This window comes from Coregonus lavaretus (assembly GCF_964263955.1).
Source record: "Coregonus lavaretus genome assembly, contig: SUPER_35_unloc_1, whole genome shotgun sequence".
NCBI classification, from domain to species: Eukaryota; Metazoa; Chordata; class Actinopteri; order Salmoniformes; family Salmonidae; genus Coregonus; species Coregonus lavaretus.
This window is the reverse complement of record NW_028167181.1, coordinates 2,983,226-2,998,300: the sequence shown is the minus strand read 5'-3', so window position 1 is coordinate 2,998,300 and position 15,075 is coordinate 2,983,226. Positions and strand designations below refer to the sequence as shown.

At 43.5% G+C, this 15,075-nt stretch overlaps 1 protein-coding gene across 2 annotated transcripts; it reads right to left on the bottom strand.

Annotated features, from left to right (window-relative positions):
• Nucleotides 1-334: 334 nt before the first annotated feature.
• LOC311110098 (mineralocorticoid receptor-like) lies at nt 335-4,907 on the bottom strand. Of its 2 annotated transcripts, none has more exons than XM_084188664.1 (2): nt 4,486-4,907; nt 335-2,307 (listed from the first exon to the last, which is right to left on the bottom strand). In XM_084188664.1, the coding sequence occupies exon 2, from the start codon at nt 2,286-2,288 to the stop codon at nt 369-371; it is 1,920 nt and encodes a 639-aa protein (XP_084044790.1). In that variant the 5' UTR covers nt 2,289-2,307; nt 4,486-4,907; the 3' UTR covers nt 335-368. The 2 variants fall into 2 exon arrangements, with proteins under 2 accessions (XP_084044790.1, XP_084044791.1); XM_084188665.1 differs by having other exon boundaries at nt 4,578-4,907.
• Nucleotides 4,908-15,075: the final 10,168 nt, after the last annotated feature.

Below are 15,075 nucleotides of genomic sequence, written 5' to 3'. Positions count from 1 at the left end.
CACATGGTCTTTAAGACAGACACACTGTCCCCTTCATTCATCCTGTCACACTGAAGTAAACAGACTCAGTTCGACTCAAAAGCTACACAGCAGGGAGCAACTCTCTGCACATGAGAGCACTTGGATTATACCACTGGGTGTGCTTTGTGCAGATGCTGTGGCCAATCTATCACGTCTTATAACAAGTCTAAAGTAACATAACAGTTTCTGAGCCAGCGCACTGTACTGGAGTTGTGCAGCAGCACTACAGTACCCACAATGCTGTTTGTTTTCTCCTTCAACTTTTCTATATTGAAGGTAACAAACATTTCTGAGCCAGCCAGCCGCTCTTACTGTCCTGGAGTTGTGCAGCAGCATCCATCTCTTTCTTACCTTGACATGCTGTCTGGCATGCAGCCATGACCTGGATAGCCCTCTCCTCTTGGACCCTGCGACATGCCGGGCCGAGATTTCCACGACTCCATTAACGCGGTAACAGGGGAAATTAGATTCAATAAGGGGTTTGTCCCATGATCCCTTGGGTCGTGCCGCGAGAAAGACATTGTCCCCTGTGCTCCGATCTGGTAGTGAAACGAGTGTCCGCCTGAATTAACGCCCACAATGGCCGACGTGGGCACAACGTTGTTGTTGTTCTCTTGGTAGTAGCTGCCATCGTTGTTCTCTTGTTTAACTTTAGACAGGAGGTTGTGGGGGAACACGCCGGCTTCGTAACTGCTATTCATCTCCGTGCCCGGAGGTCCCAAGATCCCAGAGAGACTGTATTCGTCAACATTGTCCCTCAGAGACAAGTAGGTGATCTCGGACGGACCTGACTGGAAGAGACCCATAGAGTGTTGCTGCTGCTGCTGCTCACTGTAGCACTGAGGATTCATGCATCCGCCGCCGTCTTTGTTTGGCTCACTCTTTATCTGTCTGATGAAAGGTGAGCCGTTGCCGGGGCAACCGGTGGCCTGGTTACACTTTGTGTTGTTGCTACCGTTACCCAGACACATGCTCCTATAGTCTGTGTCGGGTTCATTCTTGATGAACTTCACCATACCCATGTGGTCCAGGCCTACGTTGAACATCTCCCCGTCCACGCTCTCCACCTTGGGGAACTCAAACTCCTTGAAGTCCTGCTGGTCTCCTCGTCCCTCTGGACTGTTGGAGTCATTTTGGACCAGGCCCAATTCACTAGCAGGGCTGGACACGGCAAACCCACCCCCGCTGCCAGAGGGGTTCCTGGGGCTCGAGGACACCGCCATGGGGCCCCCGGTGGTCGGACTAGAGATAGACGATGAAGCCCTCGTGTTGTTGGTGCTGCCGGTGGGGCTGGATACAGACGATGACCTCATGTTGGTAGAGGTGCTGCATGACGGTGGGGAGCGCACGCTGCTCATGCTCTGGGGGCTGGAGATGGGCGACCGCATCACATTGAGGGGGCTAGTGAGCGGAGGCGACCCCACCGTGCTGGACCCTGCTGGGCTGCAGGTGGCCGAGTTCCTCCTGTGGACGTGGTTGTGGGCTAGAGCTGGGCCGGCAGCGTTCTGCTGGTTGACGAGGCTACTGATGGTTGAACAGGCGAATGGCCCCCCAAAGCAGGTGGGGCTGGTGGTGGACGAAACCAGGTTGTTGCTGCCTCCGGGGCTGGAGATGGAGCTGGGCGTCTGGGGGCTGCAGGACAGAGACAAGCCCAAGATGGCTGACCCTGCTGGGGTTCCAGATGAGCAGCAATCCCCTGGGGTGGAGCTGGGCTGATTCGGGAACCCCGTAGAAGGGGACTTCGTGGACGCAGCACACTGGCTGTCCTCGAGACAGGGGCGCCTGCAAACCCCCGCTGGGTACATCTTCCCCGGGCTACAATGACCCCCCTGTTGGCCGAAGCCGCCAAAGTCCGTGGCCTCCCTGGCCGCGTTCATATACAAGCCCATGGACTCAGCCACAGTTTTGGAGAGCTCCTTGGAGTCCATCATCTCTGGCTTCCTCCCATGGAGGGAACTGTTCAAGAGGGGGAGAACAAAAGGCTGGTGCTGGTTCTGGGTCAGTTTGAGAGTAGGCTGCTGCTCTAACTTCTTCTTCTCTTTGTTGTTATTGTTACTCTCCTTGCCGTCGGCTGTGTTGCTGCTGGGGGAGCAGCTGACGTTGACTATGTCCATCAGGACATCACTGTTGCTGTTCAGGTTCAGGCTGTCGGCCTCCTCGGCTTCGCTGCAGCAGTAGTCCATGGCACTGCTGGGGACATGGGACCATCTGTTCTTCTCCGTGTCCGTGGATCCTTCGAAGAAACTTGGGTATCTTTTGGTCTCCATCGCTGGGTCATTGATTCACCTGCAGGTTGGAGGAATACATTCATTCAATGAATGCTGTTTAAATATGAATTCAAAGTGGTAGGCAATTTTTTATGCATCATTCATATAGCATTCACAAGCCGCTGGAATCTCATATTGCCGTAGCTGAGAGCATACTACTGAATATAAAAACTGTAATTGAACACAAATATTTATTAAATCATGAACAGTGTAAAGTATTTATTCAATGGATGGGGATTTCATTAAGATTGACTTAAGTGTGTTTATATAGCAGGGAAATTAAACATCTACAGTATCCAAGTTAAGTATCCTTTTAAATCAGCAAGCATTTTCTCTGTCAATCAAGTCATATTAATTTCTGGAAATTCATTTAGACATTCCTCCTCACTTAGTCAACTGTTTATTTGCTTTGGCTTTTAAACTAAGAATCCCTGAGGGTGAAATTGTTATATATGGGAACTTTGTCTAAGGCGGTATGTCCCAAATGGCACCCTATTCCCTTTATAATATAATAATAATATGCCATTTAGCAGACGCTTTTATCCAAAGCGACTTACAGTCATGCGTGCATACATTTTTGTGTAAAAGTGCACTACTTTTGACCAGGGCCTTATGGGGGAATAGGGTTCCATTTGGGACAGCCTAAGTCATGTTTGGAGACCTGAGAATGTCTCTAAGTCATGTTTGGAGACCTGAGAATGTCTCTAAGTCATGTTTGGAGACCTGAGAATGTCTCTAGGGGGGAAAAGTTAGAGCAGATGCACAGGGAGGCACAGTGCTAGGAGCTGAGCATGATCCATTCCCTCTGCATATTTGTTGAACCTATACACGTTTGATTTTACAGTGATTTAACACCAGCTAGAATTGTCAAGTTAATGTATTAAGTTATTATTATAGATTGTGTGTTGTCATGTCTGAGTAATAATCGTTCTATGACTCAATTTCCCATCACACCTTATCATTCATAACAAGTTCCTTCTTATAATTTATTTATTTAGATGCATAACATTATAATAACTTATGGGTTGCAGGAAAGGGTTAATTGCACTTACTGTAATATTAAATCGCCAAGTCAGTACAGTTTGACTTAAAAAAATACATGACGTAGTTTTATACTGTTCATTTCCTACTCTTGGGCACTTCCATTGGATAGAGACAGACACAGCGTCACATAAACTTTTATCACGCCATTCACGGATTGGTCCGACTATTCTGTCACTCCGCTATTGGTTTTTCAGACACAACATAGCTGCGACATAACTTGAAATGGTATCTATCTTTGAGCGTCTTCTGGAAAACATATCACAACTTTCGAGAATAATTCAATGGGCAGTATTGACCCATGCTATCACATTTAGCCCTTTATATTATGGGTAATGTAATGTTGTTGTTCGTAAACTTATGTCCTCGTAAACTTATGTTTTAGCCTACTGTCAAAGTGAAGGACTAAAGAAAAACAATGCAATTTTGATTGAGCTGACCTAATTACGGGTTAGGCTATAATAAATGAGAACGCTTATGTGATAGGTTAGTTTTCGACGCACAAACTACAAAAACAGGTAGGCTACATGCCAGGTTGTAACGACAGATGAAGGAAGGCTATGCAGCATTTGTGGCCAATCTGATCTACAAAAATGCACATCACAGTATTGACATTGATGCAACTGATCGAAGAGTGTGCAAAACTATTTCAAAAGTGCATTAATAGTTAGAATGCAGGTCATTTTAGACATCGCAGTTCTGCAATGACAGCGGAGCAAGCCATAGTCTTATCCATGATTTCTTATTGTAAAGAATTATTATCTGATGGAAATGTCACTGGAGAAAAAGTTCAAATTGTTATTAACTGATCTTTGAAAAGTCATAAACAGTTTAGATTCCATAATAAATAAATGCGCCCAATAGCCTGCTGGGCGCAAATAAGTCTAATTATTATTATTATTATTATTAGGCTATTATTATTGTTTAGAAAGAAAGAGAAATAGAGCAGCCTTTAATGTTATTTATAGCCTATAGGTCACAATCTGTCTGAGCGGTCCCCCAGGATATAGTTCAAAGTTAAAGATTTCCTGTGGATAATTCAGGTGACGTTTTAAAGTAATTCACATTTCGTTTAGGGAGTTGACAGATTAATCTAAGTATTATAATAACCACTAGTCTATTACCTACCTCGAGCTATATCATTATGCGCCCTTACCTTAATTACGACATTCAGATTTGTCAAGTGGCTGTGTTGCTGGGCAGCAATAATCCAGAAGAGAGATTAAAGACACGAAAACAAGCCTGTACCTTATTTCTTCTTCTTTACAATATCCCCCACTTGAGCTATTCTGTATTTTCTCTTGCCATACATCCACTAGTTTCAGTTCTGACAGCTCAACGCACCGAACAGTAGGTTTGGACTCTGAGCTGCGTAGCCTATATCACTCGTAATCCTCAACATCAAGACACTGCTTTGACACACCGATCGAGAGCGACATATAAATCGAACGCGTCAGATATTCTCACATTCGGACCATAATTCCGCAGATTTACGATTTTCTAGCCTTTCGATAGAATGACTGATAAAAACAGCGAAGGAGTCAGACAGACTTGCAGAGCGACGTCATTATGTGCACATGAACCCTCCTACTGCAACGAGTGCAATACAAACTCTGAAGGGGTGGCGGGGACGGGAGAGAGAGAGAGGGGGAGGGGAAGGAGGGGAGTGCGTTCGGTCACAGGCTCCTGAGCACAGGTACGCTATTGCGCTGGAATTAGGGCACCTTTACATTATGGTTGAGTGTCTCCGGCTGTTCCGGACAGACAAACATGGTTCAAATATTTAATACTCAAAATGCTTTTTGGATAGGAGACCGTCTCAAAGAGCGTTGAACGAGATGAAATAAACATGACAGCTGTCCAATTAATTTTTTAGATAGTGTAGAACAGAATAATAGAATGCAGTAGGCTATAAATAAGACATTTACTAATAGGCCTAAATTCAACATGAATAAAATGCACAGTAGGCCTATTCATTTTGCAAAAAAAACAAGTATATTATGCATATTATGCATCGTTTACCACTTTGAAATCTCAGTATTGCTCTTTGACAATTTCACTGTGCTTTGCAAGGCTGATATTTTGCACATGTATCTGTAGTAATGCGCCGGTGTGAGGTTATACTAACTGTATGCCTACTTGATGTTTGAGTACTAAACAAAAACACCCACTGACCCTGAAGTCGATATATGTTAATAGCTGTCTGACATGAAGGACGTAGGCCTAATGAGGCTGTTACATCTTCCCCCTTGGCAGGAATAGGCTGCATATAATCAGCCTTTCTTAGTCAGAGATAGGTTATGAAGATAAATCCATTAAAAACTGTGTAGGTATTTAGTGCCTATGTAAAATAAGCATCAAATTAGCCTTAATGATAACATGTAGTGTTAATAATACATGATAATACACAAGTCTTGTTCAGATGATAAAACCATTCTGCTGTGTAGTGTTAACAGAGTGAAATCAAAACAGGATGCTGGTGCTTTCCCTGACTACGGCCTTTGATCTTAGATAGGGGTGACTAATAACCCATAATATATAAATACCAGCACACTGGACACGTCACTAAGTCATAGAGGTGAACTCAGTGATTTCTCTCGGCTTTATAGCCTATAAACAAACAGTGGAGAGATACAGTGGAGCTCTCAGTTTTAGGACAGTATGGCAACATGTTATGACTGGAGAAATTGTGTCCACAGGATGGCGCTATATTTCAGTTTCTGCTCTGGCACTCCAAATCTCATTAAAGTTGTCATGATAATGTGACATGTTTGCATCTTTGAGATAACATCCTCACTTTTGTATATTATTTTTGTAAGTATTGGTCTGGAACAAAAACCTGCACCCCTGTCATAGACATGCATTATCCATCTTAGTTGTAAGTCACTCTGGATAAGAGCGTCTGCTAAATGACGTAAATGTAAATGTAAATGTTAGTTGGGGGGCCCTGTTGCTTTTGAACAAACAACCCTACAGTTATACCCAGTGGGCTGAATTCAGTATCTCCTGATCTCAGTTCCGTTTCCCCTGAGCCAGACATAACCCTACAGTTATACCCAGTGGGCTGAATTCAGTATCCCGTGATCCCAGTTCAGTATCCTCTGAGCCAGACATAACCCTACAGTTATACCCAGTGGGCTGAATTCAGTATCCCGTGATCCCACTTCAGTTTCCCCTGAGCCAGACATAACACAAATAAGAGAATCGGCAGCTGGGAGTCAGTGGAGAGCAGTGGAGGATGTTAGGAGGAGCTATATAAGGACAGCTCATTGTAATTGCTGGAATGGAATTAATGAAACAGAGTCAAACGTGGTTTCCATATGTTTGATGTGTTTGGTACTGTTCCATTTATTCCATTCCAGCCATTACAATGAGCCGTCCTCATATAGCTCCTCCTACCAGCCTCCACTGAGAGAGAGACTTGGGTGAAATACCACAGTGTGCCATCACAGCAGCAATATTTGTGACCTGTTGCCACAAGAAAAGAGCAACCATTGAAGAACAAACACCATTGTAAATACAACCTATATTTATGTTTATTTATTTTCCCTTTTGTACTTTAACTATTTGCACATAATATGACATTTGAAATGTCTTTATTCTTTTGGAACGTTTGTGAGTGCAATGTTTACTGTAAAAAAAAAAAAATGTTTTATTGTTTATTTCACTTTTGTTTGTTATCTATTTCACTAGCTTTGGCAATGTAAACATATGTTTCCCATGCCAATAAAGCCCCTTAAATTGAATTGAAATTGAAATTGAATTGACAGAGAGAGAGAGAGAGAACTTCTCTATGGGATTAACAGGTTCATTTGGGGGCTGGAGAGAGGGCCATGACCAAGGTGAAGCTAGCTACAGTACATCTACCAGCAGACAGTGTTGAGAGAGAGACAGATTGACAGACAGAGCCCAACCTGCAGCATTGCCTTGCCCTGGTCTGCTCTGCTCTACTGGCTGTTAATCCTGCATGGTTGGGAACCTGCTTAAAAGAGCAGGAAATTTGTTCCCAAGGAGGAGATAACCACCACAGTTTCCCGCCTCCGCTCTGGCAGCCAGGCAGCTCTTCCTCATTTATCTCACAAAATGGCCGCCAATCAATCACTGCCTGCTATAGGTACAGACCAGATCATAAACATGTCTGTTTTGTGGGTTAAATTATTTACCTGGGCTTGACTTCTCTCTAGGGTATAGATCTTTAAAGGTCAGGTTGCTATATAATCCTGGCAACAAAAAAAATAGAATATACAGCACTTGTAGATGTCAATACCCCCCCCCCAAAAAGTGAGTTTCTTCTTCTTATTATTTTTATTTATTTTTTATGAAACATGGCCTTTAAAGTTGTTGGCAAACTTTCACTATAAGGACTTCCCTTGTATAAATCAATGCATTTATATTATTTATGATTATCAAGATCTTACATAGTTTCTGGGAACTCACTTGCTTCAGGCACTAAACCTGATGTATTTTTTGAAGCGGGATTCAAACTAGCTGTGTCTAAATCTGCTCTAAGATTAAGGTCTGTTTACTACAGAAGGAAAAGAATCCTGCAGAAGCAGGAAATGTTCATTATTATGTGGATTATAATTAATATACATTTTTGTAGGGGTTGATACATTTTTCATAAGGGAAAATCATTTCTGAAATTTAAAAGTGGAAATTACAAACTTCAGAAGCCTTTTTAAAGCTCAAATACACTACAAGTTTTAATTTGCCTGCATTGCAGGAAAGTTCTCCAGCAACAGGATGATCAAATTAACATCCAACATCTGTAGCGACAGGTAGTCGTCTTGGTTGAATGATACAGTGAGGGAAAAAAGTATTTGATCCCCTGCTGATTTTGTACGTTTGCCCACTGACAAAGAAATGATCAGTCTATAATTTTAATGGTAGGTTTATTTGAACAGTGAGAGACAGAATAACAACAAAAAAATCCAGAAAAACGCATGTCAAAAATGTTATAAATTGATTTGCATTTTAATGAGGGAAATAAGTATTTGACCCCCTCTCAATCAGAAATATTTCTGGCTCACAGGTGTCTTTTATACAGGTAACGAGCTGAGATTAGGAGCACACTCTTAAAGGGAGTGCTCCTAATCTCAGCTTGTTACCTGTATAAAAGACACCTGTCCACAGAAGCAATCAATCAATTAGATTCCAAACTCTCCACCATGGCCAAGACCAAAGAGCTCTCCAAGGATGTCAGGGACAAGATTGTAGACCTACACAAGGCTGGAATGGGCTACAAGACCATCGCCAAGCAGCTTGGTGAGAAGGTGACAACAGTTGGTGCGATTATTCGCAAATGGAAGAAACACAAAATAACTGTCAATCTCCCTCGGCCTGGGGCTCCATGCAAGATCTCACCTCATGGAGTTGCAATGATCATGAGAACGGTGAGGAATCAGCCCAGAACTACACAGGAGTATCTTGTCAATGGTCTCAAGGCAGCTGGGACCATAGTCACCAAGAAAACAATTGGTAACACACTACGCCGTGAAGGACTGAAATCCTGCAGCGCCCGCAAGGTCCCCCTGCTCAAGAAAGCACATATCCATGCCCGTCTGAAGTTTGCCAATGAACATCTGAATGATTCAGAGGAGAACTGGGTGAAAGTGTTGTGGTCAGATGAGACCAAAATGGAGCTCTTTGGCATCAACTCAACTCGCCGTGTTTGGAGGAGGAGGAATGCTGCCTATGACCCCAAGAACACCATCCCCACCGTCAAACATGGAGGTGGAAACATTATGCTTTGGGGGTGTTTTTCTGCTAAGGGGACAGGACAACTTCACCGCATCAAAGGGACGATGGACAGGGCCATGTACCGTCAAATCTTGGGTGAGAACCTCCTTCCCTCAGCCAGGGCATTGAAAATGGGTTGTGGATGGGTATTCCAGCATGACAATGACCCAAAACACACGGCTAAGGCAACAAAGGAGTGGCTCAAGAAGAAGCACATTAAGGTCCTGGAATGGCCTAGCCAGTCTCCAGACCTTAATCCCATAGAAAATCTGTGGAGGGAGCTGAAGATTCGAGTTGCCAAACGTCAGCCTCGAAACCTTAATGACTTGGAGAAGATCTGCAAAGAGGAGTGGGACCAAATCCCTCCCGAGATGTGTGCAAACCTGGTGCCCAACTACAAGAAACGTCTGACCTCTGTGATTGCCAACAAGGGTTTTGCCACCAAGTACTAAGTCATGTTTTGCAGAGGGGTCAAATACTTATTTCCCTCATTAAAATGCAAATCAATTTATAACATTTTTGACATGCGTTTTTCTGGATTTTGTTGTTGTTATTCTGTCTCTCACTGTTCAAATAAACCTACAATTAAAATGATAGACTGATCATGTCTTTGTCAGTGTGCAAACGTACAAAATCAGCAGGGGATCAAATACTTTTTTCCCTCACTGTAACTATGATTAGAGGCATCATCCACTCCAGTGTGCGGAGTCAGACGGTACGGTAGACGGTACGGTAGACGGTACGGTAGACGGTACGGTAGACGGTACGGTAGACGGTACGGTAGACGGTACGGTAGACGGTACGGTAGACGGTACGGCAGACGGTACGGTAGACGGTACGGTAGACGGTACGGTAGACGGTACGGCAGACGGTACGGTAGACGGTACGGTAGACGGTACGGTAGACGGTACGGTAGACGGTACGGCAGACGGTACGGTAGACGGTACGGTAGACGGTACGGTAGACGGTACGGTAGATTACTCTAGCAGCAGCAGCGACGTGATCATGACAGGGAGAGGTACACGGTGCCTCATGGGGACAGGTGAATTGGAGCATGTTAATGCCAAAACAAAACACTTCTGGAACAGCAGAAGTTACTGTCCCTACTGTACGTAGTAATTATGGTGTTAGTTCCAATCAGCCGACTGCCAATCTGACATCCCCCACTTTGTTGATGTCCCACTCTCAAATGTCGGCAGTGTCATTTATCTTCTCAGCCACAGACTGGATAATGTTCAATTCCAGCAATAGTAAAGAGTTTTTTTTCAGGACACTACCAGTCACCAGTTGTATTCAGTACAATACGTTTTTTTTCACACTTTTAAGTAATTTCCCCCCTAGATTATTGTGTCTTTAATTTGTCTAATGACACAGTTTGTTTTTGGAATCGTTCATCAACCTGAGCCACCTCATGTACTTTATTTAGCTCAGTGAATATATTTAGCTGTAAAGCGGTTGGATTGCGATAAACCCACGCTACTGGTCATGTGTACAGCCCAGTACCCACTTTCACCAATTTAAGCAGTGTTCTTGGACGTTGTGTAGCACGTTTTGTACCTGTCGTCCATGCTATGTGTGTGTGTAACGTTTCAGTGGGCTAACAGACCCATGGGTGGAGGCTTAATTAAGGTTGTTTGTTAGGACACAGTGATTCATTTGGGGAAAACACAAGACACAACGATACGTCTCTAATGACAGCCTCTGTCCGATTGCCACAGTTAACAATTTCTTTAGTAAATGAGTTGGATCCTCGGCCGTGCCAGGAGCATATTGTATGAGCAACCTGCTCTCGCTGTGTGTGTCCGACCGAGGTCCATGATGCATTGCGGCGTCACACCATGACGCATAAAGGGCGTAGTATATATACACACACACACACACACACACACACACACACACACACACACACACACACATATACAGCACACACAGTATTGTCTTCACAGTGGGGTTCTAACTCTCTAGCTAGTTCATAAAGGTCAGCTAAAGGGTATGTGTTGTTAGCATGGCTTAACTCCTCTCTTTTGAAACGGGAGCTAGCCAGAGTCTTAATGTGCAGTATATAGTTCAGGGAATGGTGGTGAGGGACTCAACCGTAATTACATTTAGTCAAAATAAGACATATAACTCATGTTAAGACTGTTAGGTATCGTATGGTTATTCGGTTAGTGTAGTTAGTTGAACATTAATGTGATGTCCCTAGTTGATATCAAATATATATTGTAAGTTATTGTGAAATATCATAACCAAAGCCTACTTAGAAACTATAGCCTACAGCCAGTCAGATTCTTTTGAAAACACGTTTGTTTCCTTTATATGTACTTATTCAATTTGGTAAATGAGCAATTTACCGTAATGTACTACAATGTAATAATCCGTCATCCACCCATTTGTCTCATTGAACTGCATTGGGATTCAGAGAGAAAGAAAGAAAATGGACGCAAGCTTAACACCCCATCAAAGCAAACCTACAGCAATGATACTAGTGACATAAACAACAGAGGTGGGGTTGCAGAGTTCGGATCATCTCATACGTTTGAGTCGGATTTGGGGGAAATTCACATGTCAATTTTTTGAAAACTAAAAATGATATTGGAAAACTGATTCAATTCAACTTTATTTCTCCCCTCAGGGCAATTACTAATGTTTTTCAGAGGAATCCATTGTCCTGAGTCGGGCGCTGGCTGGCCATGGGTTGTAGGTCCCCCTTGGCAATACCAAGGAAGGGCACACTGAGAAAGGTTACCGTGTTTTCACAGGTGCCCAGACTACATAATAACCTCATGTGGAGAAAGAGCAAGCGAGAGAGCGAGAGAGCGAGAGAGCGAGAGAGCGAGAGAGAGAGAGAGAGAGAGAGAGAGAGAGAGAGGAGGAGAGATATGGTGAGAGAATGAGTGAGTGAGTGAGTGAGTGAGTGAGTGAGTGAGTGAGTGAGTGAGTGAGTGAGTGAGTGAGTGAGTGAGTGAGTGAGTGAGTGAGTGAGTGAGTGAGTGAGTGAAATAAAGAAAGAAAGAGATGGGGGAGAGAGAGAGTTATCAAAAAATGTCAAATTCTCCAATATCTGGCCTTCAGATCCCTCAAAGTAAAGTTGAAGTGCTTTGATTCCCATAATAGAGGAGGTCGATGGAAATCAAAGACAGACTGTCTAAAGATCCTCTTTGCCACGTCCCTTAAAGCCCTCACATGTGAGACCTCAACTGACTGTTAGCTCCTTTTACCAAGGTCATTCAGAGACAAAGCACAGGATCTCAGAATAGGAGTGCTGATCTAGGATCTGTTTCTTCTTTTACATAATAAATAATAAGATTATATGGAAGAGGAGACCTGGTCCTAGATCAGCACTCCTACTCTGAGGTACTTTGTGAATAACAACAAATACCATCTCCAGCCTTTGACACAGTAGTACACCGGAACATGTTTTTGTATTGATATAAATATAAGGCAGGTTGGTATAACACCTAAGCCTTGAATAACCTACTCCCTATATAAAGTTCTAGCCAGTATTTATGTGAATACCCCTAGGGGATTTAGCCTATAGATGTAGGATCTTAATTTGATCACCCTGTTGCAGGATAACTTTCCTGCAGTGCAGGACATTTAAAACGTGTAGTGTATTTGAGGTTTAAAAATGCTTTTGAGGTTTGTAATCTCCACTTAAAAATTTCAAACTTGATTTTCCCTTACGAAAAATGTGTAAACCCATATAATATCTATTAATTATAATCCATATAAAAATTCACATTTCCTGTTGCTGCAGGATTATTTTCCTGCTGTAGCAAACTGGCTCAAAGGAAGATTCTACATCTGTACACTGCTAACTAAAGCATAGGCGAGCCAGCTGAAACGTGTTTATTATTGAATAACCTGTTTGCTCCTGCTGCCTGGCAGTATGAGACACATGATCAATATTTAGTAGGAACACCGGGTATAGAGGCTACATCCCCTGACTCCAGATCAGCACATTAACATGTCCGATTTCATCACTACATAATGGGATGTTTGACGAAATTGTGTCAAGTAGATTACAAATTGATATTCCCCAGTTGCCTTCTAGCACACGTTTCCTTCCCCCTTGCCCGGGTTGGACCAGATGCCAAAGCAGCATGGGATGCAGGGAAAACATTGAAAATATAAATAGCCCAAGGCCTCATTTTATAAACATTGCGTAAGTACAAAATACATTGAGGGAAAAAAGTATTTGATCCCCTGCTGATTTTGTATGTTTGCCCACTGACAAAGAAATGATCAGTCTATAATTTTAATGGTAGGTTTATTTGAACAGTGAGAGACAGAATAACAACAAAAAAATCCAGAAAAACGCATGTCAAAAATGTTATAAATTGATTTGCATTTTAATGAGGGAAATAAGTATTTGACCCCCTCTCAATCAGAAAGATCTCTGGCTCCCAGGTGTCTTTTATACAGGTAACGAGCTGAGATTAGGCGCACACTCTTAAAGGGAGTGCTCCTAATCTCAGTTTGTTACCTGTCTAAAAGAAACCTGTCCACAGAAGCAATCAATCAATCAGATTCCAAACTCTCCACCATGGCCAAGATCAAAGAGCTCTCCAAGGATGTCAGGGACAAGATTGTAGACCTACACAAGGCTGGAATGGGCTACAAGACCATCGCCAAGCAGCTTGGTGAGAAGGTGACAACAGTTGGTGCGATTATTCGCAAATGGAAGAAACACAAAAGAACTGTCAATCTCCCTCGGCCTGGGGCTCCATGCAAGATCTCACCTCGTGGAGTTGCAATGATCATGGGAACGGTGAGGAATCAGCCCAGAACTACACGGGATGATCTTGTCAATGATCTCAAGGCAGCTGGGACCATAGTCACCAAGAAAACAATTGGTAACACACTACGCCGTGAAGGACTGAAATCCTGCAGCGCCCGCAAGGTCCCCCTGCTCAAGAAATCACATACAGTATACAGGGCTGTCTGAAGTTTGCCAATGAACATCTGAATGATCAAAGTGTTCTGGTCAGATGAGACCAAAATCGAGCTCTTTGGCATCAACTCAACTCGCCGTGTTTGGAGGAGGAGGAATGCTGCCTATGACCCCAAGAACACCATCCCCACCGTCAAACATGGAGGTGGAAACATTATGCTTTGGGGGTGTTTTTCTGCTAAGGGGACAGGACAACTTCACCGCATCCAAGGGATGATGGACGGGGTCATGTACCGTCAAATCTTGGGTGAGAACCTCCTTCCCTCAGCAAGGGCATTGAAAATGGGTCGTGGATGGGTATTCCAGCATGACAATGACCCAAAACACACGGCCAAGGCAACAAAGGAGTGGCTCAAGAAGAAGCCCATTAAGGTCCTGGAGTGGCCTAGCCAGTCTCCAGACCTTAATCCCATAGAAAATCTGTGGAGGGAGCTGAAGGTTTGAGTTGCCAAACGTCAGCCTCGAAACCTTAATGACTTGGAGAAGATCTGCAAAGAGGAGTGGAACAAAATCCCTCCTGAGATGTGTGCAAACCTGGTGCCCAACTACAAGAAACGTCTGACCTCTGTGATTGCCAACAAGGGTTTTGCCACCAAGTACTAAGTCATGTTTTGCAGAGGGGTCAAATACTTATTTCCCTCATTAAAATGCAAATACATTTATAACATTTTTGACATGCGTTTTTCTGGATTATTTTGTTGTTATTCTGTCTCTCACTGTTCAAATAAACCTACCATTAAAAGTATAGACTGATCATGTCTTTGTCAGTGGGCAAACGTACAAAATCAGCAGGGGATCAAATACTTTTTTCCCTCACAGTATACCTCAAAACATGTGTGCACCAGTTTTCCCGCATTTATAAAAACATACTTTTTTTTGTTTATTATTTTACTTGGCGTGAGAATGTCCTTACCTCCACGCAAACTTCAGACCATGCGTAGGGGTCGGCGATGATTTTCCTGCACGCTTCCTTGCCCTGGCGTCGTGCAGGACCTCGATGGAGGGCAGGTGGCAGCCGATGACCCTCTCTGAAGACCGAACAATGCGTTGCAG

Excerpts from the sequence above, each read along its gene's own strand:
- LOC311110098 (XM_084188664.1), bottom strand. The coding sequence starts at position 2,288 with ATGGAGACCAAAAGATACCCAAGTTTCTTCGAAGGATCCACGGACACG.